The sequence below is a fragment of the Emydura macquarii genome, unplaced genomic scaffold, assembly GCF_026122565.2.
Source record: "Emydura macquarii macquarii isolate MOO-44397 ecotype Brisbane River unplaced genomic scaffold, CSIRO-AGI_Emac_v2 contig_2636, whole genome shotgun sequence".
NCBI lineage: Eukaryota > Metazoa > Chordata > Testudines > Chelidae > Emydura > Emydura macquarii.
Genome location: NW_027132773.1, coordinates 23774203 through 23801183, shown reverse-complemented (window position 1 = coordinate 23801183; position 26981 = coordinate 23774203). Strand labels below are relative to the sequence as shown.

General features: G+C 40.5%; 1 protein-coding gene across 4 annotated transcripts in view; it reads left to right on the top strand.

Moving 5' to 3' along the window:
- LOC137163873 (V-type proton ATPase subunit S1-like) overlaps positions 1 to 26684 on the top strand; it is a 95000-nt gene extending 68316 nt beyond the window's left edge. For all 4 annotated transcript variants that reach the window (XM_067564298.1, XM_067564296.1, XM_067564297.1 and 1 more), the window contains 4 exons: positions 8100 to 8341; positions 9040 to 9093; positions 17312 to 17549; positions 24338 to 26684. In XM_067564298.1, the coding sequence (XP_067420399.1) occupies positions 8100 to 8341; positions 9040 to 9093; positions 17312 to 17549; positions 24338 to 24547 (744 nt within the window). In that variant the 3' untranslated portion in view covers positions 24548 to 26684. The remainder of the gene's footprint in view (positions 1 to 8099; positions 8342 to 9039; positions 9094 to 17311; positions 17550 to 24337) is intronic.
- Positions 26685 to 26981: the final 297 nt, after the last annotated feature.

Sequence of the window (26981 nt, the reverse complement as noted above, 5' to 3'; positions counted from 1 at the left end):
GACTAAGGGAATTCTAGGTCCACATTCTGTCCTATTTCTTTGCAGGTACACTTTGTTTTTCCTTCACACATCCAAGATATCTTCTTAATAAGACCAAACCTTTTGCCCTGAGTGACTCATCTAAACTCACATAGGAAGAATGAGAGATAGAGTATGATCAAAGTGGTACGTAAGGATGGGTAAAGAGGTAGAACAGCCCTATCCTGAGAGTCTACAAGGTGAAGTGACAAGAATTCATTGCAATTTCAGTTATTACAGCTGCTTTACACAGGTATGAAATAAAGTATGTATGATCTACTTCACAATGCTAGCAAGGAACCTTCTAATGATTTATTACCAGCTGTGCTTACAGTAGCAATGAATGTGAAAGAGTGCACTCTCAGACTTAGTACATTTTCTGAAAGTTTCATTTAATCTGTGTGAGGAGCTAAAGTGCCCATTCCAATTTCAGCAAGTTAAACTAAATCCCATTTTAGAAATATGTTTCCTGCTGTGCACTTGTAAATAGGATTGCTGCCTCAATTCTCTCTCCTTTTTCTGGTGAATGCATTCAATTCTATTGCACTATAATGTGCAGTTTGGGTCACAGATCCACACAGATTGCTGAGTGAAGAATGAGTGTGTTCATTCTTAGAGACAGATTTTCCTCTTCTGAGGCTCGCACTAGTCTAAGTGCCATGTGTCAGTGAATTCCTACACACCACTGTATTCTGGTGAGAGGGTGTGCGTGTATCATTGCAGATGGAATTTCCAAGTATTGTCAGTATTTAAACTACACATGAGTCACATACAGGATCTAATTATGTGCGGTTTTAACTGCATACTTCTTTCTGGTTGTCTAATTCAGACCTGGCTCTCTAGTTATTACTTCACTGGACACAGAAAACATCAGGACAGTATTTTTGTTTTCTCACACAATGGCAATTAGGACTAAAATTTCCAGGCTTCACTCAAGCAAAGTACCCATTGAAGCCATTGGAAGTGTTGCCTGAATAAGGACTAGGATTTGGTCCCAAAGTCCAAACAGTTTATTCAAATTGTTCAATACACTTTCACCTTGATTGTTCTAAAACCAGAACTTCTAAAGTGACCTAAATCCACACGAAACACGTGTTTCTCCCCAGCCTTCACTCCCTTAGAATAGCATTCTGGCTGCACCTAGTGCTGTCTACATTCCAGAGGGTTAGTTCAAAAGGAAAATAGAATATTTCTGCCTCTATTTGAAAAGACTGGATTCTGCCATCGACTGTGGGTCTGATATACATGTGAGTGCAGATCATTTAGGATGCATGTATTCTCAGATCCACAATAGCTCTTTTTATAACCTGCACAAACTAGAAGATCTCTGGGTGAGATTTTCAAGATGTCTCTGGGATTTAACCATGCAAGTATTATTAATTTCCATGGGAACTCAATGGCAAAATCCCTTCTTCAGCTTTAACAAGTCTCAACCTTAAATTGTGGCTCTTATAGAACATTACAATTAAATACTTTTCTGGATACCAAATGGTTAAATAAATTAATGAATAAATAAATACAACGTTGTAGTGCCTACTGCTGTCCATGATCCTTCCTTACTCTTTGTGATGGTTATTGCATGTTCCTTTGATTTTCCAGCCCCTTAAATTCCTCCAGATTAGTTTTCTAAGGACTTATGGATAATTAGGTTCAACTCCTTTTATATAGCATTTACCCTTGTCTTTGTATCCTCTTCATGTTATAAAATACGTATACTTCAGTATATACCTCAGCAGTAGAGATTGCAGATGTTGCTTCAAAGCTTGGATCTGAATTTTAACTTCCTCAAAATCGGACGGTGGATTTTGGTTCAAGTTCACATCTACATACAAGTTTTGCAGGAAATGAGGAGTGGGGGAAGAAAGCATTTCATGCCACGTGTCTATTAATATATTTTAATTCAAATGACAGATTGTGAAACCTAGCAGACAAATTATGTTTGGGAGTTGTGACCTTGATTGGTCTTCTAGGTCCTCTTTAGAAATCTAGGAGTTAGGATCAGAACTCTCACCACTGTGGATGGATTTGCTTTCTTATCCAAGAAGAATAGTGTTAAGCGTGTGAAGGGGCTGATTTAAAAGACCTGAACATATGTAGCTTGTCTGAACAATGGCTAAAGGAGATGGGATAACTGCCTGGAGGAGATAAAACACCAAGAGTCAGATTCTACCACTTGAGTAGTAAAGTACTCCTCACTGTACTCAAGGTTTTCAAAATCAAGGAAACAAAAGGGAGATGAAGACTTTAGGGTAATCCACAAAAAAAATTGTTAGGAATAATGTGCAAAAAAAAGTAACAAGTGGCAAATTAACCTACATACCAAGAAATTTGTGGACTGATTATCCAAAGGAAGAGGTGGAAGACCCAATTTTGAGTCCTTTAATACTATATTGGTCAAAGCACTGTATTGTCGACAGCAGTATTGCACTGATGAAGGGTCTAGATATAATCCAATGGATCTTTTCTATTTCTTATTTCTACAGCGCTCTCACAGTCACACTAGAAAAACTGTCTGAGATAGTATCTAGTCTTAGCTCCTGCCTTTTGGATTATAATATCTCCTCTGCCAGTAGGTAGAAGCAGATATTCCATGCATTGCAAATTTTGCTTTCAATACCTTCCAAAAAGGTAATGTAATAGGATCAGCACTATAACCATCAGTTAAAAGAAGGCAGAGGATATTAACATATATTTTTTAACGATTTGGTTGTGATAGGAATGGAAGTAGAAAATTTTAAAAAAGGATGCAGAGCATGGTATGCTAATGTCCCCTGGCTTGTGATAAGTCACAGCCAAAGCCAGCCAGTAACTTGCCTTTCACTGCTGAGAGGAGTGCCACCTTGCATGACACGCTGCAAGCCTCTATTCGGGTTTCTTTTTTTAAAGGATTTCTTGCAGAGTGCTGTACAGATTCTTGCTGCATTGGAAGGGAAACAACTTGAGGCTGGATTCTGCCCTGTATCTTGTCAGGTGCATTATTGAGGGCACAGAAAGACTGCACACCACTTGACGTCCCCTGGAAGAAATCTAGCTTCATCAGCTGGAATTCCTCCTCCTCCTAGGGGCTGTAGTGCAGCACACACCAGTGCAGCTGCAATACTGCCAGCCCCAAGCATTCAAAAGTCACGAGTCAGCCCTCCAAAATCAAGACACTAACCTAAAAGCCATGAGATCTTTTTAAAATAATATATCTTGGGGTGGGAGTTCTTTTGCCTTCTGGTTTCTAAGACTTTAAGATGCACTCACTACATATTTTCAAGCTTTTCTCTGCAACCATCTATGTTAGAAACTTCCTTTTTAAAAAATATTGCACTCTCTCCAGCAGGTGGCTTTTAGGGGAGAAAACCATCAAATTCCATGATAAAACCATCAAATACCATGATAAAATTGTCAGAGAGGGCAATGCTGCATAACCTTTGCAAAGGCTGCAACATAAGTCCTACTCTGACCATGGAGGAAAGGGTTAAAGGAAGGACTGCCAGGCAGCCCTCTTTCAGCCCTGCTAAATCATTCCTGCCACAGATGACTTATCACTGGGGCTCATAAAAATTCTTCTCAAGAGTAGATATTTTTGAGTCTTTCCCAAGAGAGGGTACCTCCAGGCTTCCCTACAAGTTATTTGTGCTGCCCTCCTTCAAATAGCATGAACAGTTGGATGCTATGCTATAGTATCAATATATTTCTCTGTTTTCAGCAACACAGTGTAAACGTTCCAACAAAGTGCATTTAAAAGACGTTTGTTTACCAAATGTGTTGCCCCCTTTTCTGGGCATGAGTAAACTTGTTGAGGTTGGGAAACAAACTGATAGATTCTGCAGGCAAATGCATCCTTGATATATGGGCTTTTTCAGAGGATAAAGCGGAAAATCTCTGTGGGAGCCCCTTGTTAGAGTATTGGCAGTACAGCAGTGGAAATAAAGCTTTAGTCTGCTGAAAATGTATCATTTTTTCCAGACATACTCAACTAATCCCCATAGCTTAGTCATTGTTGCCTATATAGTCTTGTTGTCTGTTATTAGGAAGTGTTTTTAAAAACCCTCTTTAGATGACATGCTGGGCCTATCCTCCCCTAATGTGCAGTCACTTGTTAGACAAAATACAATTTAGTCTTCAGATCTTTTTCTTAGTACAAAACAAAATAACTACACTTGGGGGGAAGGAGGGGAGCCCCTAAGGACAGATAAAAGTTTTATATTACAATTCAATATTTTCCTCTATAATAGACTCTTCTTTCAGGGAAATATATTTCTTCATTTGAAATAAGATGTGGGTTGATACATTATTATGAGCTGCGTGAAACATTATGTGTTGAGTTAAAACCTCATTCAAACTGATGTGTTAATGCACCCTTCACTTAAGATGGTTTTAAGAAACACTTAAGGGATTGCACCTAAAACAATGCCTAATAGCGTCTGTCCAGAAACTATCACCATATGGGCAGGGGGTTCCACTTATGGCTGCCAAATTTCTAATCGCTGGAAACTGAACACCCCTGCCCACCTTTTCCCCCAAGGCCCCATCCTCCCCTGCTCTCCACACATACAAACCCCTCTCTCTCTCCACTCTCTCCCAGGACTCACCTGCCACCTGCAGAGCCGGGCTGGGAGGAGCTGACATGGAACCTGCCTGCCAGTGGGGCATGGAGGGAATCAGTCCCTGGAGAGAGGGGCCAGGCTAGGGGAAATCAGGGCAGAGCAGGGCAGGGGGAGTCGGTCTGCAGAGTGAGGGCCTGGGATGGGGCACAGCAGGGTAGGGCTGGGGAAATCAGGACACGGCAGGGCAGGGGGTTGTGGTCCGCCGAGACGAAGGGTCCGTGGTTTGATATGCCGGTAATGAGGAAAGAGCAGCCGGATGAGGAAGTATCTTACACTGTTAGTTTATTTAAGCAGCACTCCAACTGTGAAAGTTACAAATCTTAGGCTATCATTACAACACTCAGCTGCTGGGGATATAAATCAGGCGCTTACCACAATAAGGGAGGGGAAGCCCATCACCCGCCTGTAAGCAGACTGCAACCAGGGAGCAAACCTGCCATGCAGCACCCGCTGGATCCTCTACAGGTCTGTGGAGAGCTTCGGGGCCAGGCAGCACCCGGGGGGTCCCAATATACTTCTTCCCCCCACTTCTAGCAATAAGCTCATTGGTTATGTCTCAATCCACTTGGGGATTGGGTCCTAACATTTGTTATTCTCTCTGCTATTGGCACTTAGCTAGGGAACAATCCGCTATAAGCTGCGGTTACTTGTGTTCATCTCTAGCTGCTCTATTTCAAGCTCATATCTAGGTCATGGCGTGGTTAACATATTTCCTGAGTTTATGCCCAGGTCATGAGGCACCTAGCTTTGCTTGGGAGGCCTACCTTTGCTCATGGGGCCTAACTATTATTACTGATGCTAACTTCAGCCTAGCCTTGTCACTATGCTATTATATCCACCTCACAATATTCTTCCACTCCTTACAGGGGTCTGTCCCTGGAGCAAGAAGCAGGGGCTGGGAAATTGGGGCACCGCAGGGCAGAGGGTGGGGTGGACAGGATCCCCTCCCTCCCCCCCCCGGCGGTGGCAAAGAGTGGTTCCTGCAGACTCCAGCAGCAGCTGCTGCTTTTCTCACCCCCCCCAGGGGCGGAGACCATTTACTGTGGGTAACCGGACTGTGTTTGTCACCGGACACTTCCAGGTTCCCCTTTTGACCAGACTATTGACCAAAACTCTGGCAACCCTTCCAGTGAGTATGTGACCAGGCATGTGTGTGTGAAAGAGGACAGAACATACAGAGACAGAGAGAGAGGCAGAGGCAAAAAGCAAGGAAGTTGAGCAGTAACTGGTAAGCACAGGGTGATGCTGGATAAAGCTAGAGAGTGAGCTTTTGGGTCTGTTGGCTAACAAGGCTTGGGGCTGTAAGCTAAGAAACTGCTCCTTTTGTTCTTGGTTCCTCCTGCATTCAGAGGCGCAGGTGTTTGTACATTCCTTGTAAATAAACATTACATCAAAGAAAATACCATCCTCCCGCGATTTCTACTTCAAACTGGAACCTCCCCATGGCCCTGATTTAGCTGCTTGGATTAAAGAGGGTCAACATTACATTTTGAAAGCCAATATTCTGTATTAATATGGGGGGGGGGAAATAATAAAATTGAGGACAAAATTTAGATTGCTGTTAGAGCTTTTTAATTTAGCCCATTATGCTCCCAAATATTGGGTGAAATAATCTTCTCTCTGCCTGAAGCCAGTTGTGATGGGATTGGGTTTAACCGATGGTGCTTCCTAGTGGTTAGATCACTGAATCGCAGCTCTCTCCCATCTCCAGTGTCCCTTGCCAGCAGTCGCTCCCATCCTGCAGCAGTCCCCCCTTCTGGTAGGTAGTGACTCAGCCCTTTGCCCAGGTCACCCGTTGAGTTTTCCATTTACAGAGTAACAAAGTCCAACAAAATATATGCAGCCAAAAAGAAAGGGTCTCCAGCTCACCTCCATGCCGCCATCAGTGGTGCACCTTAACTCAGAGATTACACTCTCTCTCTCCTCCCTCATTTCTGAAGGGGTTTGTACCACTTCACAAAAGGTGCTAGAGGAACCCAAGCCCTCCCTTCCACCGGGCTCTGACCCAGGGATCTATGAGAGGCAGTGATAGCAACACCCTAGAGTACCTCCTGCGACACTTCCTACCACTTACTTCCTGGTCTAAGGGGTGGTCAAAAGCCCCATAAATGGTCCAGCAGAAGTTAGAGTGAAGGGTTCTTTTGTCCTAGGGAAAGGCTAGGCCCTCCAGTAGGGCCTTTCCCCTGGAGCCAGGACTCCTGCTGTACCGTTACTGAGGGGCTTTCAAGATTGACATCTCCTGTTTGCCCTCTTCTGAGCAGCCTGGCTCTCTTTTAAGCTCCTTCTCTAGCTGGAGCAGGCAGAACAGCAGTAGTGGGGTGACGTCACCTGGGCCCAGGACTGCTCCTTAACCCTTTCTTTCCCAGTTTGGGGTTTATACACACCAGTGTAAACTTTATGTATTAATGTATTTGCAGGGAGCTAAGCAGGAAAGTGGGGGGACAGAATTCTCTGAGGCCGCAGGCTACAGACAGGCTGTAAGGCTATAATGAAACCTGTATTCCAATCAATAAATTGTAGTAATGGCTGTTGCCCCTCGACGTTCCTTTTGAAAGGGTTCTCAACTAATGGATCCACATAAATAGACATCCAGTAGCCCCTGCCTCACCCCTAATTTTTTGCTTCATACTTTCATATGTGGCACTAGAAAGAGACCACCTCTTTGACGTGCAGGGGCTGTAGAGGAACTTTACATTAACAAGACAAGCAAGATTTGGCCAAATTCATTTTGCAGCCACAGTCACATCATGTAAAGTATTGTTTGCATACCTAGCAACAAGGAATGCAATCATAGCCCCATTGAAATAAATGGAAGCTTTGCCGTTGGCTTCAGTGGGGCCAGGATGTCAATTAATTCTCCCAGGTAATACCACTAATGGACACTATTATTCCAAGGCTTGTTAACAGGTTTATTGTTGGTTTTATAGTCTTTGCCTGTCAGTGTTGGAGACCATAGAATGTAGCCATTCTTCTTTTTCCAGTATGTTTTTTTTTCTTTGCACCCTTTCTTCAGTTGTTATTATTTTAAAAGTTTTTGGTAGTGTGAAATTAGGCTTCATAAAATGTTCTCAGTGTGCAGCTCCTGAGAACGCAGTCATCTCTTTACCCAAATCAGATATAGCAATGTTCAGTTACAACGCAAGCTTCCCCACCATGCACAACCACTGCGCCTCAACACTGACCTGGAAAAATCACCTGGAGAGGTGAGAGGATAGCACAGACTCCATGTCCATGTAGTCTTCTGTTGCTAAGACTGTCACCAGGTTGCCAACTAGTGTTAGTGGGACTGGTTTTATGATGTGGATACCTGGTCATTGGAAACTAGACTAAGATGAGTGGTCTATTTAAAATGAGATGTTCATAACTGTTGGTGATTGCTGTCCTGAATTGGATTCAGATTGACAATGTAGAGATGAAAAGCTCTGTGTTTCATTCCCAATTTTCTCTTTGTTTAGTAATTTCATTGTTAATGTGCTCTTATCCCAGATTCCCAGAAGGCCTGATGTGGTGTTGGAGTCAAGACGACGATTAATGGCAGTTGAAGCACAAGTGACATTTGTACAGAATCCACTGAATGTGACTAATGGGACCAACACATGCATCCTTTTTAATGCCAATAATTTCAGCCTCACAGCCAACAAATCAGTTCATGTGGATTTGACAAATTTAACATTTGTGTCCTCTAAGGTGGACCTCAGTTCATCTGTTTGTTCAGCCACCAATGCAACGTGAGTGGGACAAAGTTCCATACCATAAAATTCATGTGATTCTAACAGCTAATCAGAGGTAGTGCAATTTCAACCAGCTAATGCTAATTGAATGATGCACTTGTAAACCACCTTGGATAAAATACCTCTACTTTCATTTTCTTGTAGGAAATGTAGAGGCAGCACCACAGGAATCCTGTAATTTTGGTTTCTGTTTTTTATGACTCTTTTCATTTTTCTGTTTCTCCTTGTTTGCTTATAAGAGTGAATTAAAATGAGTTTTGGTTAGAACAGTTATCTTTACTTTCGTCAGTGTCTGTGGGCTGCTGTATCTCAGCTTCTGTTAGCACCTTGTCTGTCCTCTACAACCATTGAAACCTCCACTAACATTAGCAAGACAGCAATTTCATTGTAAGATTTCCCTACAGTGAAGCTATGCCAATACCTGGTATTAATCAAGCTGTAAGTATCTTCGTAGAACAGGGTCTCTTGTCATTGCAATCTCTATTTTCTCTTCCCTTGAAGCACCTGCTGGAGGGAGATGGAGCATTTCTGTATGAAATGTTTGTCATATTTCTCCAGCTTACTGTATCTTTTTGCTGTGTAATTTCTTTGTAGTTATCTATTGATTTAGGAAATTCAGTTTGATTTTAAAAAGCTGCAATGCTCTAATTTAAACAGTCACACTATAACATTTAACCATTTTCTTTTATCCTTAGCTTGTCTTTAAACTATACTGGGTCAGTGGATGGAATCAACAGCCTAGAAATAAGGTATCTTTATGTTTTTTTCACAAAACCTTTCTACTTGCAGTATGGGGAGTATCTGTAAATTAAGACATAAAACAGAAGAGCATCAAAGGGCAAATACCACTTTTTTACTCACTGTTTCTGTTCTGGAATAAGGTTATAATTGGGTCATAGAGTTATGTTGATATCTTTAAAAAATGTTGTAAGTTAACCAGTATTTGTTTCTCTGTGCTGACTTTTTCTACAATGCAGTAGAAGAATCATGAACCATGTGCTTGCAGTCTTATTATTCAATGAGCACTATCGGTGTATTCAGTGCTCTGCAAAATGAAACAAAAAATGTCAGTCATGGAATTTACAATCTAATGGTACAGTTCTGCAAGGTACTGAACATCTTCTGTGGAAGGGTGATTGCTGTTGCAATATTAAATTTAAATAATTCATGATGTCAAATAACTGGCTCATCTGAAATTACTTAATCACATTATTAGTCAAAGATTAATACAGCACTATACAGAATACAGAAAGAAAGTATACTTTACCACCTTTCATGAATAGTGAAAAGATGGTACCTTGTTCTCTTCTTCTGTAACTGGTGGAATGCTGGCAGTTTTGTTCATCCCCAGTTTAATTCCTAAAACTTCTTTCCTTTTATAGTCCTTATATATGTGAGGAGGGAAATGTTGCTTTCCCACAATTGATTTCACTTTGTTTTGTTTTTGATATGTCATTTTACCTAAGTACTTATGAAGTTTCTTCTATGGTACCTTAGTTTACCTGATTGATAAACTAAAAGGATTTCTAACCCACTTGTTATTAGTAAGAACATGTGTTGCAACAAGCACTTTCTAATGAGTTAAAAATGTCTTCCAATGGGTCATTATTTCATAAATCACAGAAAACATCCGTGATAACAAATATTGTTTATAAAACAGAGAACATAATTGGATGATAAGCATCCCTTGTCAATTAGTCTTGTTTATTATGACACACTTTCGTGATGACAGACATCCTTATTAGTTTACAGCAGTCCCTTCCTGAACATCAGAACTGATAGACGATTGTACACATTCCTTCATTTGATCATGCATTAGCTCAGTTTAAGAACAAACACTATAAAGCCTTAGAATTCAGACACACTTTTGACTAATATAGCAAGGATTTTGGGAGTGTAGTCAACATGCAAAGAATTATGAGAGTTTAACATACAAAAATCATAAAAAGCTAATATTTACTAACACTGCCTTCAAACTAAGCAAACTAGAGAAATGTGGCTTTGATGAAATTACTGCAAGGTGTAGTAGTAGAAAGACCATACTTGGAGGGTAGTTATCAGTGGTTCACAGTCAAGCTGAAAGGACGAATCTAGAGGGATACCATCTGTCCTGGGTTTGGTACTATTCAATTTTTATTAATGACTAGGATAATGGAGTGGAGAGTATGCTTATAAAATTTGCAGAAGACATCAAGCTGAGAAGGGTTGCAAGCAATTTGGAGGACAAGATTAGAATTCAAAATGACCTTGATAAATTGGAGAATTGGTTTGACATCAAGAAGATGAAATTCAATAAAGACAAGAGCAAAGTACTACACTTTGGAAGGAAAAATCAAAGGCACTGATATAAAATGGAGAATAACTGGCAAGGCAGCAATACTGCAAAAAAGGATCTGGAGGTTTTAGTGGATCACAAATTAAATATGGATCAACACTGTGTTGAAGTTATGCGAAAGGCAAACATCATTCTGTGGTGTATTAACAGGAGTGTCAGTGTCATATGTAGCAAATGGGAGGTAATTGTTCTGCTCTGCTCAGCACTGGTGAGTCCTCAAGTGGAGCATTGTGTCCAGTTTTGGCTACTACAATTTAAGAAAGATGTGGGGAAAATGGGAGAGACTCCAGAGGAGAGTGACAAAAATGATAAACTGTTTAGATAATGTGACCTATGAGGAAAACTGAGCTTAGTCTTGAGAGGAGAAGACCAAGAGTGGATGAGATAAGTCTTCAAATATGTTAAGGGCTCTTACAAAGAGGATGTTGATTAGTCATTCTCCATGTCCACAGAAGGTAGGACAAGAAGTAATCAACTTAATCTGATGCAAGGAAGATTTTAAGTTAGATATTAGAACATTTTTCATAATATAATGATAGTTAGGGAGATTGTGGAATCCCCATCATGGGAGGTTATGAATAGGTTAGACAAACACCTGTCAGGGATGATCTAGGTATACTTGGTCCTGCCTCAGCATGGGAGGGGATGAACTAGATGACTTCATGAGGTCCTTTGAACCCAAATTTCTGTGATTCTGTAACTCCAAGGCAGTTCTGTAGCTTGGGGAATGCAAAGAGAGATGAGAGCAGAGGATTATGCAGGAGCTAGCTTGTACAGTGCCTTAAAGACAAAGTGCTTAAATTGAATGTAAATTTGAAAGGCTCCAAAGGGGATCTGCATGTGGCTAGAGCAGCAGACAAGACAGGTGATTTTTGCAGAAGTGTTTTGGTAGAGTTGAAGAGGGAAAGACAGAGGAAGACTAGGAAGAGGTTAGGCAACCCAAAGAGAAGAAATTTACTGTAGTCAAGGTAGGAGATTATCAGGGCTTGAACGAGGTTTTTGGAAGTGGGAATAGAGGAAAAAAATGCCAGCAAATTGTGAGCCTCGATGAAGTCGGGTTTTGCCAGTGGTTACAGAGAAGGGAAGAGGTGGAGAAATTTTGGAAGATAAGTTTCATTTTTAACATGTTACATTCAGAGAGACAACGAGAAGGAGATTTGTCATAGAGGCGGACAGAGATGTGAGCTTAAAAGGAGGGGGGAAATGTCAGAGGTATAGAGAGATGTGTGCAGTCATCATTGTAGAGGTGATAGTTGGTAGCAATAATGAGACATGTTTTGTTAAAAAAGCCAGATGTTTGTAAAGGAAGATAGCACAGGGGAGATTACTGGAGTTAAAAATTTTCCCCTTTTTGACCCAAGTGATTACCCAGTATATGGGTTGCCTCTGTTAGGAAGACAAATTAATGATGGAGTTATGTATATCTTTGATCCAATCCTGTTTATTTACAAGGAACATATATAAAATATTGTTTCCCTGAACATGATAGGAATTAAACAACAGGAGACAGTTCTTTGCTCTCCATTCCAAACCACTTTCAAGCCAGCCCTGTGCCCAAAACCTCTTTCTTTACTTTTTCTCAGGGTCATGCTATAAACACTTGTTTCTGGAGCTTCCCTGCTGCCAGTGCCTTCTTTATGTGCTTTTGTGTTGTTCTGCCACTTCTGTCTGCCTGTTCTTAGGCTGCTTCTTGCGTACGCGTGTGCTCATACCCTCTCTGTATCTCTCTCTCTCACACACACCCTTTCACCCAAAACAATAGCCCCTGCATTTGCATTTAACTCCCAATGAAACCCCTCCACCCACATAGCTCAGTTTCTGACTAGCCTTGCATGTGGCCTGTGTTTTGGGTGGTGTTTCCTATTGTTTCAACAATCTTATTCCATATAGGAGCTTAACTGCTTCTTACATTTGCCCTGAATGAAGGGCAAGAGTCAAATCCATCAACTTCAACAAAGCATAACCTGCATCCACCCCCAGTATAATCTTATGTTTCCTAAAATATATAGGAGATAAAGATTCCTACAAAATACTATAAATCTTAAAGCATTTAAAAGATATACCTGGACTCATATTAGGTTAGCAAGACAGAAAATGCATTTGATTGAAGAGAATTAAAGTTTAAAAAGGCAGTTTGTCAAGAGAGGCATTTTTGTTAGACCTCACAACAGTAAATCCAAAACCATGGGAATGCTAATATAGAAACAAAAGTCACTGGAATATGAAAAATTCATCTCAGATTTCAGTGGCAGCAGATAAGAAGATCAAATGTGACATTAACACATGCATATGGACTTAATAAGGGTTATTCAGAACTCTGTGTAGTCATCTGTTTGCTAAAATGAGTCCCTTTTATTAATCGTTTGGAGATAACTTTAATGTGACCATGAATCCCAGATTCATCTAGAGAAGAAGAAATTTAAAGCGACTGTGGAAAATGTTTAGTGTAAATTAATGGCTATCTGGAGAACAGCTATTATAGGAGCATGTTTTCTCCCTCAGGGTATGTACACACTGACAGCAGCAAATTTACCACCATCAGATTGATTTATCCAGATTGATTGAGTGGCACTGAAGACCCGCTCAATCGATTCAGAAGTCGATTCAATTAAACCACCTCCTCAAAAGGCACAGCACAGTGGAGACGGTGCGCTAAAGTTAGGAAGTCAACGGGAGTTACGTAAGCTACTCTGTGTAGCTTGCATGACTCCCGTCGACTGCCACCGAATTTCCCAGTAAGTGTGTACTAAGCCTCAATTTAGAATATGTTTTTGTGTTCTTGAAGCCTGACATAAAAGATGTAGACATTCTCCCAATGGTTCTCTGGGATCATGTTCCTATTTAATTGGATAAGTAAACTGCAAATATAAACCCTTCCTAATAATTATGGGAATAATTAAGGGATCCAAGCACAAGAAGTTCCTGCAGAGGAGCTCCACAAGCTGCCAGGAATGGATGAGCTACTGTCCTCCATCCAAGTTTAATCTTCCTTAGATCTTCTCTTTGGAGCAATCTTGGGTTTGCCTGTGAGCTTGAAAGGGCACTATGAAATCTAGAGCCAAATCCTACCCTGGAGACTTGTGAACAAATCCCAGTGAAGTCAGTGGGAGTTATGAACACATATCTGAGGACAGAATTTGGTCTTAAAAATACTATGATATAAATAAGGACTTTTCTCACCTGAAATTAGTTTGGGATGCATTTTAGGAGATGGCCTAAGGAGATGAAATCTAAGGAAAGAAAATAATTGTATAAATAATTGAAAGCAGAATTGGAATGATTGGATGGCAGCTTGTAAACAAGTTAGCAAGATACAAGAAAATAGGATAGAGTTAGGAAGGGTATTAAATGACAAAGCTTACATTCTCCTCCATTGGGGCTCTAAGAGATATTAATACAGTGGGAAAATGGCTCACAGAAACATGCAACAATATAATAAAACATTGATGTCCTCTATCTGAACAGCCTCAGGCAGAACAATGAGTGAAAGGGGTAACCAACACAGAATCTGGAGAATTTCATAAGGCCTTTTAAACTCCAGCATACAGAGCAAAGATGACAAGGGATTATCTGCGGCTGTTTATTTGGCATTGTTAAAAAACAGTATTACTCTTCCAAGACTGCTTAAGAGAGAGACCCCAGTCTCATATGAAGATATTGAAATAGCCAAGAAAAAAAGGAGAGGAGATCCACTGAAAAGGATGGTTTCTCCTGATAATTTTATTTACAGTTCAAAGTGTGGTTTTGCTCTGAAAGGTCACAGTGTAAAATGGCACATGCTACCTCAACAGCTCCTACGGTCTGTGTATATTCAAATACGTATCTGCTTGCTTCAGTGACTAAAGGGATTTCATTTCATTTTAGTCCTCTTAGCCCTGCAGAGGCTAACTGCTTGTCCTGAAAACTCAGTCTAGGATATGAGTGGAAGCTTGTTCTCTTCCTTGTACTTATTCACTAATTTCCAACTTGTTCAATGACACTAAGGGCTGAAGGAGGTTCAACAGCAGTTAATGCAGGAGCATAATTTGGCTTTCAGAATAGTTATTGAAGATGATGAATGCATGGGGGAAAAAGGACCCATTTTGACACTCAGATCTTGGATTGAGTTTCCAAGACTAGTAGGAAAGATTTATGCTGAGAAAATCTGACCTGAAATCCACGGGACAAAAGAGGAGGTTAACACTATATTTAAAAGTCACTCTGTCAGTGGAACTGTATTTTAATGATGATTTGATTCCCATGTTAATGGAATTCCTGAATCAAGTGTTAAACTGTCACTGTCTTCCACTATGAACAGTTTCCTTGTGCACCACCAAGAGCCAAGACATTAAATCCATGCTGAAGTTTTCTGTTGCCCATATTCAAAGGGATGGGGTAATGAGCCAAGGGTCCCCATTCAGAAGCATTCTCCAGGGCGCTTTGTAAAGAAAGCTTTCTGGTAACCTTACAGAGGACAGAGATTAGAACTGGGAAACTAACCTGAGGGCATGAGAGATGCCGGCTATATGCAAGACTGGTTTATTTTATGTGCAGTTTTTGTTGGTTTGTACAAAAACCCTGTTATTTCAAAGCTGATTATCTCGAAGCTTCCTGCCTGTCTTTTAAAATGTGTCTGAACAGTCCCAATTTTTTCTCAGGCCTCTCAGCACTATTGCCATACAAATAATAATACATGTTTAGAAGAATCAGAGCTTGTTGTTGCTGACTGTCTTCCATGATTTGGGACTGCATTCCATTTGTTCACCTTGTTTGTTCTAACAGTGCTATTTTCTAAGTGCCGCATCAAAAGCCATATAAACATCCTCTCCTCCCCCTCCATTCTGCATCGCTTTGGTTCATTTGGTTGTTCAATTACAACTACTAAAGGAGGGCTACATTCTGCCTAGCCTTGGGTGGGAGCAAACAGTAACAGCAGGAATAAGAAACTTGCTCCATTTTATGCACAACCTGTGTAAGGGCTGGACAGAATTGCAATGCCTGTACCCATAATAGAGCAGGGACTGTTTCCTTGCTGTTGCCGTAGGGGTATACATTACCCAAAGAGGATGGGGCAGAGAGGGGCAGTGAGGAGGCAGAGTTCTGACTGCAGCCTCACTTATGCGCAGGCCAGCAGAACTGGCCATTCAGGTGTGGGAGAGGACATTGCACGCCTTGAAGTTATGTAGTGGTGTGAGCACTCCACCATGCAGCTCTGTTGCAGGGCCAGGTACAAATGGCCCAGTCGATCCCTTCGCATTTATCCATTTACAAATATTACTTGGTTATTGTTGGTATTGGCAATGAGTTAAATTGGCTAAGAATTCAAGAACTGTGTGTTAATTAAACCGATTGTGTGTTTTATTGAAAGTCGTGGCCCTGTTTGGTCTTTTGGGGCTTTATTTGATAACTTATTGGACTATTGCTCTATTTATATTGATTAGAGTCATGAGATAAGTGACTGACAACAGTTCAGGATGTTCTGTGCTTATACAGCACCTAGCACAATGGGGTCCTGGTATGTGACTGGGACCCCTACATGCTACTGTAATACAAATAAAAAATAATAAAAATAATGTTGTGAGGGGGTTCACCTGCTGTTCATGACCTAAATCTCTACTATGATAAGGTGTTTCCTGCTCAAGCTAAGGACCATTTTTGGCTCTCAGGTAGACACTTCAGCCATATCATATTTGTTAGACAATTGATATGGTATGTACATTCTACTTGCTACCTGTTTATCTAATAAAATATGATTTACTATCTTAAAAATATGTACTAATTTTTGTATTTTGAATTTGTTTTATTGTTTTCATTTTTTTTGTAACTTGTATTTTACGGATTTGTTTGGTACCTATTGCAGCAGCCTCTAAACACCACCCCAAATTTTCAGAGTCCATGTCTAATACTGCTCACGGTGGGCAGAGAGCGTAAAATACCTACATTTATAGCCACTCTCAGCTACTGCTAAGGAGAATTGCCTGGATTCTGTCTGTGATTGCAAGTTACTGGAAAAAATTCTTCAGCTAGCGCTAGACAAACAAAATTAATTTAAACCAGGTAGAATTAAAATTTTGAGCATGGTAAAATAAGGAGAAAAGTGTGAAATCTGGAATTGCAACCCTCTCAACTGACACCAAGAAACAGTTGCCGTGATAAATCAAAGTGGTTTTCATGTCTGTACTCTTCATTAAAATACTTTTATTTTAAAAAAATTCCATAAAATATTTATTATAGAATACAGCAGTTCTGCTGACAATCTTTCAGCTTCTGCTTCACTGATTATAAACTGCCGGTAACTGATGAAATACAGTACTATAACAATGAATGCAGAATGAAATAATAAATGTTCATTCAAATTACAAAAACATTGCTGATTATACAAAACTTTAACAAGTTTTAAAGTTTTTTTTACAAGTAGTAAAACAAGATTCACAAAGTCACTTCACTCATAACCTGTCCTCCTGTAGGAAGAGATACTAACTGCAGTCTCATGGGCAAACAGCTAGTGATGATTAATCTCATTTGCCATCTGTTCTTCATTGCGTGATGGTTCCAATTGCATTCTGCTGTGGGTTGAGCATGCGCACCATTGAATATTGTAACTTTTTCTATGTCAGTTTGACTCTATTTATTCTGTTTTTTCTTCTCTCTAGGTTTCTAATGACCAACAAGTTCTACACAGGCTCAGCTCGAAACTGGTTTACTTTAGATTCTGTTGAGATTGTACATGACAACAAAAAGGTTGCTAGATATAATGTCTCTATCATCTCTGCTCCTGCGGAGTATTCATTTCATTGTCAGCTGGTGGGGACCAGCAGTCTCTATGGTGCAAAGCTGATCCCAGCCAACAGTGAAGCAAAGAGCTGGGATGTTTACATTTCAGAGTTCCAAGTGAGTACACATTGCCATTTCAGAGGCAATTTCATGAGCGTTACTTGCTATGGTAGGCATTGAACAGCATATATGCATAACACCAATACATTTAGTTCAACTCTAAGAAAAAATTTAAAGAAAGCTATTTTTCCCCTATGGGTGCTATTCAAAAAGGGAAAGAGGGAGCAGGCAGCTTCTGAACAATAAGAACATGAGAAAACAACTGTGAAAAACAAACAACTATAAAGTCATCCACAGAGAGGAAAAAAACACTAATGCATCATCTAACCAGTGTAATGGGGGTAGGGGCAGATGTATTGTAAAATGGAACCCTACCCCACCCTAAGTTATCTTCGTGGGTCAAGAAGCAACCTGTCTCTCACTGCCCCAGGCATTACTCAGGGGAACAGGCTGGATGTGGTTCCCCACCTGTGGAAAGGGTGGGACATTAGTAACTCCAAGAGACTTCTACCTAGTTCACATCTAGAGAGGCTACACCAGCAGGGCCTTGCCTATTACATCCCCAGAATGCTCTGGGATTGGCTAAGGTTGTAACCCAATTACCCTCCCTCTTGAGGGATATCACAGCTGCTAGTGAGACCCCAGGACTGAGCCTGAACACTGGAGACTATGGCAAGGGAGCTTCCAAATCGCCTTGCCCTTTTGTCACAGTACCTCCTCCCCAGTTGCTGCTCTTACCCACGTCAGATCTGTCTGTGAGGTGAAGTGCTCCCACCTAGTTATTAGATAGATTCTCAATAAGTAACATACGCCTAACTGGGGTAGTAGCTTTATCTTGACCTAAAATGTTTCAAAGGGCACACACACAAAACACCAAATCAAATAAAACAGCTGTACCAGGAACTGCCCAAAGACAGGAGAGAACTTGTTAGCAGGTTTCAAAATATACAGAACAGGTGAAAAGTCTGAAAATATACTAAATCAATCATTACGCTACTTCCTGAACCCAGATGAAAAGACATATTAACCTATGCACTCTGTAGGTGTACACACGAAAAAACCACTTTAAATGGCAACAGTCTCTTCTATGAGGAGTGAAACTTGGCTCTTTGGTTTGATAGCTCAAGCAGGGGTGTGTGATGAGGTTAGTGCCCTGCCCACCGGGTTATGGCTTCTCTCGGAGTTACACACAAATTATCACAGCAGTGTCCAGATCCTCTTTTTCTCTCTTCTTGTGCAAGCCCCAAATCTTCCCCTACAGCACAGTTCAAAAGGTTTGAAAGGTCACTAGAAGCTGTTCCCCAGTAGACTTTTGTGAATGAAGAAGACCAAGCTCCAAAGTGGGTGAATGTGCCAGCGAGTACTCACTGGGGGGAGTGATCCACTTACCTCCCTGTAGTCAAGGGTGAACTGAAAAGGAAAGAGAAAGAGAAACCCATCATCCTCTGTGCTCCGTACTCCCCTGCCGGCTGCGAGGTGGAGCCATTGTTGCCTGGGGCTGTGTACGACTCACAAAGGTTGTTGCATCAGGACTGAAGCAGAACAGCCTCCATAGAACCAGCTGCAATTACCCCGCAGGACTCGCTGCCTTCTCTCTGGCCTTGGTCTGTTGGGAATCCCCCCAGGCCAGTGCTAGTCAGGGCTCTCTGCATAGCTGGTCTCAGGGCAATATGGGGGCTGGTTACTGGGCTCGCGCAGCTCATTCCCTCCCGGCTGCTCCTCTCACCCCCCTTCACTGGGGTCTCTGTGACTGTCCCTCATTCCCTTTGCCATGTGTCTCCCTACAAGCCCCCTGTCTCTGGGGCTGCTGTTCATTCCCTTCCATGGGGCCCGTCACCTTGTTCACAGTGGGTTCCTACTCCCCACACAGGTCCCCCCCCCAGCTCTGCTTGCTGGCTCCATGCTACACGTGTCACCAGCTCGTTATGCCGCCCCTCCAGTCCTTTGCGCTGCTCTTCTCCTCCTGGCATCTGGCCCCAGTTCCCTGACCCGGCCTCAAGCTGCTCTCCCTGATTCCCTTTCTTCAGCATACATGGAGGCTGGGACCTGAGCAGGGGCTCCCTGATCAGCCCAGCTGCCTGGTCAATCAGACTGATGTGAGGTGCTGACTACTCCCTATTGGCACTAGTTTGGAGTTTTCTGATTGGCCAGAGGCCCTGTCAGTCCCAGGATCCTGACTCCTCTTTGGCCCCTCCCCTGTCTCCTGGCATGGGGTGGGGCTAACCAAACATTCACAGAGCTTTAGTAGGGGGCCAATAGTCCCCCCCTCTGTCAAGAAAACAGTTACTAAGTTCTTTTGCCTATTTAATGAACTGAGCTGCTGTTGGCACCACTGACCTTTTTGTTGATTGCTTTCATGGTAGGGTCATGCTGCTCTGCTTTGTTTTTATTTTTTCTTTGCAATTTGTTTGCCCAGGAAAGCTCAGTTGAACGTGATTTTAGCTTTCAGTAGCATATAGGATCTGAGCTAATTTCTCTTGTAGAATGTCATAGATCAAAAACCCAGTATTCTTGAAGTTTTGCCACTGACTTCTGGAGCAGGAGGGTAGGATTGGACCCCTTATGCTCCCAAATGAAATCACTTTGCTCAGTTTCACGTTTCCATATGTGGATGAGATGCAAATTCCCTGTAGTTAAAGGGTATTAGTACTGTGTGTATATGTAGGGTGTGGAAGAGTGAGTGGGTATTGGAGTTTGTTTATTAAGAGTATAATGACATTTATATCCTAATGGCATATTTAAAACAATAATACATTTGTTCAAAGGGGACGTTGAAATGAGAGGGATAGTGCTAGACTGGATTATGTATATAAAAGGTAGTTGGCGATGTCTGGATACAGATGTTACTGTAGTTAGAATTCAGGATATGGCTATTTAGTTGAATCCCAGCAGTGATTTTAACCCATATTTGGCTCTGACATTCCATAAGAACATAAGATTGCCACACTGGGTCAGACCAATGTTCCATCTAGCCTAGTATCCTGTCTTCTGACTGTGGCCAATGCCAGGTGTGTCAGAGGGAATGAACAGGCAATCATCAAGTGGTCCATTTCCTGTCAGCCACTCCCAGCTTCTTGCTGTCAAAGGCTAGGGAACACCCAGAGCATGGGATTGCAACCCTGCCCATCATCACTAATAGCCATTGATGGACCTATCCTGCATGAACTCATCTAATTCTTGTTTGAACCCCATTATAGTTTTAATCTTCACAACATCCCCTGGCAAGGAGTTCCACAGGTTGACTATGCATTGTGTGAAGAAATACTTCCTTTTGTTTGCGTTAAACCTGCTGCCTGTTAAATTTCATTGGGTGACCCCTCGTTCTTGTGTTATGTGAAGAAGTAAATAATACTTTCTTCACACCATTCTTGATTTTATAGATCTCTATCATATCCTCCCTTAGTCGTCCCTTTTCCAAGCTGAAGAGTCCCAGTCTTTGTAGTCTTTCCTCATACAGAAGCTGTTCCATACTCTGAATCATTTTTGTTGCCCTTCTCCATAAATTTTTCAATTTTAATATATCTTTTTGAGAGGGGTTGACCAGAACCACATGCAGTATTCAAGGTGTGGGTGTACCATAGGTTTATATAGTGGCATTATGGTATTGTTGGATGGTCCTTCCCAGTGCTGCTGTTTATAGGGTGGCCTGAAGTTGTCTGGGTCCAATCAAACATCAGACTATGCGATGTTTAGACTTTGACACCACTGAGGTTTGGGGGCTGTGAAAGTATCCTACTACAACCTGCTCCTTCCCAAGGTTTGTACACACACCCCATACTCACACCCTCATAGCTAAGACTTGTCACTCTGGAGTAGACTTCTCCTTGCTGAAGTCAAAGTCAAGAATAGTGTCAGTGTGGAGTGTGGGGGCCCAGCTGGGCTTCTCCTCCTCACCTGGCTGGTGTAGCACCTCACGCTCCAGGTACCTCTTGGAGAGGGTAATTTTCTCACACCAAGTACTAACCCTCAAGGCAGACCTTGAAAAGTTGAGACCTAAGCCCTTTTGTTATATCACCCTCAGGTAAAATAAATAGACACTGCTGAATTTTGCTTGCAGTTTTCTCAGCTCTTGGTTCTAGGCTAGCAATTCCCAAACTCTTTGGGCAACTGTTTGACTTGCCTGGCCCAGCCAGTGCCTCCCCACCCCCTCATTGTAGGCACTTTGATACGCGGTCAAGTTCTAACAATTCCAAAGATCCATAGGTCTTTTTCATGGGATTAGGTTCAGAGTGCCCAAGCTCCACTAAAAGCACAGTTGTTTGGGAGGTGAGCAGAGACTGCAGACCAGAGTCTGGCACAGGAATGGCTGTTCTAGTATTTTGAGGTTCCTTTTACCAAATGCTTCCTCCTTTCTCTTTAATGCCGTATATATAGTCTATGAAATGAAAGCTCTTTGTTGTTTTTAAAACTGTATCCAGGCTTCTCATTTTTCTTCAGTGTCTGTCATGCTGGTTAGTAGCCATTTTTGCTGCTCAGGGCAAATGCCCAAGACCCTGGGGCCAGAAATTTTAGGATTTTCAAGGCTAAACTATTTCAAACCTCAGCATTTATATATTGACCTTGAGGGTACCCATCACAATTTACATAACAAATCTATGTTAAGGTTTTGTTAAAAGTCAAATGATTAGAAAATTCCATTCAAAATGTGCAATACAGTGAACAAGATACAATTTCATTTTAAAAATAAAAAACAGTAAATATAGAATAGGCAAAGCTATAAAAGTGAAACTACCCTAAGCACTAGAATTAAAACCTACAGAGGATTGGAATCTTTATCAAAAGATTTATATAAAAATAACAAACTAGAATGATATATCTATGTATTTTTAATTTCTACATAGGCGGCAAATCTTCAGGGAGTCACATCTTTATTTGCCAGCTGGATCCAACAACACCCTCATAGTAATGATCAAATATCAGAAAAACAATAAGAGAAGCTGGAATAAACTACAGTTATTTCCTAAAAGTAAACATAGCATTTCAAGAATATATAATTAAATCTTCCACCTCAAAGTCTTGCTAGACATAATCCTGCTTGAATAAGGAACAATACTACCACATACAATAAAATTCGTTCTTCCCGGCTGTAGCTCCAACAAATTTAGTTGCCCTAGTAAAAGCTCATCCATCTATTAAGTACCTCACGGTGTCCTGGAAAGAATGGTAACAAACATGTATTGTTTCACAGAAGCTCAATCCTTTGAGAACCAAAATAACATGAAGCATCATCTGCTTTTTTTCAATCAACCTTTCAAACCATACTATGTGATTTCTATTCCAACTTTGGTGTGATGTCAAAACAGTGGCTTAATATTGAAATACCCTGGCAAATGCATCACTTTCTAAGCTATGCACAAACTCAGTCTGCCAACCCAAATGTGTGTTTTCCATAATCCTGCTTGATTCAGAAACATACAATTGGATATAGTGCAAAGCGGTCAATATTAGCAAGTTAACCCTTATGATATCAATGGGAACATTCTTTAATTCTTGAAAAAAGTTGAAGTACACTGGTACCTCCAAATATGTCTTTATCTCAACAGAGGCCAAGCACTCCTCATCAGCTCTAGTTTTGCAGATCACCCAGAATTGTACTAAACAGCATTTTGGCAAGCCATTGAAGTAACCGAATGAGAGACAGCACAGGCACATTTCCAAAGATTACAGATAATCAGGGTTGCGAAGGTGTGCAACTCAAGCTGCCTCCTAGAGCTGTGGATTATTTTTTAAATGTATTTACACCAAGCAATTATTTTATAAATTTATGCAAATTCAAGCATTTTAAAAGTTAATAAATACAGGGAAAAATAAAACCAAAACAGCTTCTCTGCAGGACTCCCCACCCTTGCCATGACCTGGTGAATTGGGGGCACAAAAAGGCATATGGACAAAAGGGACAAAGACCTTGTTCTTACTAGCCACAAATCTAAATCATTCTTCTATATGAAAACCTATTTTTACACTGTCTACTTCAGCACCATTCACTAGGAATTTACAGTACAAACAACATGTTACTATCACAAAATCACACAGTAGTTCACGGCAAGTCAATGAATTATATTGATGTGTCCCTCCATATGTCCTTTTTGCTATTTTTCAGTTTGTATTTCAGAATGACGTACACAGAGATAATTACATGAGGAGCAAAATATATTAGACATCTCTGGAATTCTGCTTTCTCATTTATATTTGCATGGTGGTGAAAGGTGATTTAGTGTTGCAAACTCTTGTGATTTTTATCACAAATTTCATGATATTTGGTGTTTTCCTTTAAAGCCTCATCTCCTGGAGTTGTGTAAATATGTGAAAATCTCAGCTCTGTCTTTTTTTTTTCCCCTCCCCTCCTCCTCAAGTAAGTTTCTTGCTTTCCCAGTTGTGGAGAAAAGCTTAAAAACACACCCTAATGCTCAAATACTGAAAAATAAATAAAAAGAACCCCAAATGTATTATTTTTAAAAATTATCTTGGTTTTTAAGCCAATATCATGATTTTGGAAGCCTAACTCATGATTTTTGAACAGTTAGTTGGCAAATCAGAAACATTTAATTAAGTTACCTTGGTCTCATGCCTTCCTTGGAATTTTACCTTTAAAATATCTCCAAGTCCCTGAAGTTTGGAAACAGAACTTCCTTTTTGTAAAACAAATAACTGCCATGCATCTGAAACTTCGTGGGAGGAGACAGAAATGGAAAAATTGTGCTAAAAATGAGCTGGTGCTCACTCCTCTTCAATGGGAATGGAGGGCACTCAATAATTTGCAGGCCTGGATTTTGATATATAGATCTTAAAAGTAGGTTTTGTTATGCAAATTCATTTGGGCTCACCTATCTTTTTCTTGTTCTCAGATTCAAGGCTTCAACATTAAAAATAACAATTTTTCCTATGCAAGCGACTGTACATCTTTCTTCTCTCCTGGAATCTGGATGGGTTTGGTGACATCAGTAGTTTTATTATGGATCCTGACCTATGGAATCCACATGATCATGCAGCTGACAACAAACAGTAGATTTGATGATCCCAAAGGCCCATCTCTATCAGTTCCTCAAACAGAGTAGCACTGGATTGATGTGATATTGCTTAAACATTTCTTATTAGTGATATGTGATTTCATGTTCTTTCCACTTTATAGTGAATGTACCCCAAGCAGTTAGTGTAATAGAAAGGTTTAGTAAAACTCCACAACTCTGGACAAATGAAATCCTTCCTGAAAAAGGGAACCTTACTGTTGGCAACCCAATCATTCATAGTTGTCCATGTTGGTCTACACTGTGATTAAAAAACCACCAGTACCAAGTTTCAAAACCCAGGTCAGCCAATTTGGGCTTGTGCTGCAGGGCTAAAAATTGCAGTGTAGATGATTTGGGCTTGGGCAGGAGCCCAGGCTCTGAGACCCCCACAAGGTGAAAGAGTCTCAGCCTGGGCTCCAGCCTAAGCCCCACTCTCTATACTGCAGTTTTATACCCTCATAGCCCAAGCCACACCAGTTCAAGTCAGCTGACCTGAGCCAGCCACTGGTCTTTTATATCCCAGTGTAGAGATGTAATCTTAGAGGCCTTGAAATGAAGCCAGTGGCAGTCATGACTCTAGCCAAACACTAGAAAGATCAGTAAGAACTTCCATAAGATTCATTATTCCTTGGTGGAGTTTGTTTCTGTGTTTGTTTGTTTTTTTAAAAAAGCCATTCCCAAAGTATTTTTGAGAGGTTTCTTTAATCTTAGAAAACAAAGTATTTATGGAGAAATTATCGATTGAAACTTCTGAAGTCTCCTTTAAAGATATTTTCCCCCTAAATATAGAGAATATCACAAAAGATATTAATTATGCAAGAGACAAAAGGTGAAGATTTTGATGACAATTGACATATTTTACTTTGGTAGTGTGAGTAACAGCTGCGACAGTGGTAGAGATACATACATGAACTGGAAGCATGTTTTGAAAGTGTTTACCTTTTAAAAAAAGACAACATTATTCAGGCTACACTTCAGAGAAGGTATGAGCTTTGCAAAAATGCAAATTTAAAATTATTGCTAGAAATAAAATTAAATGGGAATGGAATATTAAAAAATAAAAATTGGAAATAGAGATTAAAATAACGTTAGCCTGTTATAAATTCAAATGATGAGAAAAAGCACATTTTGGACACATTGGAAGAAAAAAATAGTCTCGGATTTGTAAAAGCCAATGGGAGTTTGGTGCCTGACTCCTATTTCAATTTTAATGGGATTTGGCTACCTAACTCCTTTAAGATCCTTTGAAAATTCTAACCTTAAAAGAGACCCTCAAAGGATTTGTTGAAAACAGAAAACCTATTTGTAGGAATCCTACAAAATTCCAAAAGTGGAGTCTTTCTTGCTGTTGTTCAGAAATATATTAAGCCATTTATCTTGAAAAACTGTGGGATCATAACCTACATCAGCATTACCAAATCCAGTTAGCACCTGATTGAAGGTGCAACACAATCAGCCTAGATCAATTGTGTCTTGTTAGCAGCCTTTTCCTGAGAAAACCAGACAAGTATACACTAAATAAATAGTAGACTAAATCAAGTGATCTTGGAAAGTTTTTCAAAGTCTAATGACCTGCTATGTTATGTAATGTATGGAAATGAAAAGTGGTGGTTTAGGGTTAGTCTTTGCTAGAAAATTAGGTCATGTTAGAATGCCAGCCTTGAAGAGCTGTGTTAATTAACACAATGTTAAACACAACTTTGCAGTCAGTGTAGACAGGACCAGTCATGTTTAGCATTGATTCAGCTGTTTGCAAGTAACTTTCTTAACATTCTCCCTTTTGAGCTATCAAGTTATAGCATTGCAGTGACTATACAAATGAGATAATGTAGTGTAGTTATGCTAATGATGTAGTTTGTCTACACGGGAGGGCTCTTGTGAAGTAAGCTGGGGTGTGAATTTAAAGCACAAGAGCTATTCCACACTAGCTCTCCACATGGACACCCTTATTCCACTTTGTGTCTTTTTGTGAATTAGATTGGCTGGAGAGAAGACACAATACCTTTTTTAATTGCACAAGTATTCAGCTCAGTCTGAATGTGTTCAGGCTTCTGAAAACACATTTCAGAAGTGGATTAAGCTGACTACTGAGTACATTGCTAAATATTACAAAAGCCACTTGTCTTCAGTGAGAACTAAATCCATGGCAAGTCTGATATCTGGAATGCATTACATTTTTAATACACACATGTTCTAAAACAGATCAACTAATTTTGTTTTAACTTTCCACAAAAAAAATCGTTTTTGGTCTTAGAATAAATATGGAAAATTATTTGCAATAAAGAATTTTAAAAATAAAGTTATGATAGTAAAATAAATTAGTGGATTAGCGCTTTCATTCTTTGTGGTGGTTATGATGTCAAACAGTAGCCAGTGGAATTAGAAGATGCTGACCCCATCATATGATAGGAATCTAAATTTTTGTAACCCTGGCCCAGGTCAGATGAGTATAGCCAGGAAATAAAGACCAGTCTCTTACTAG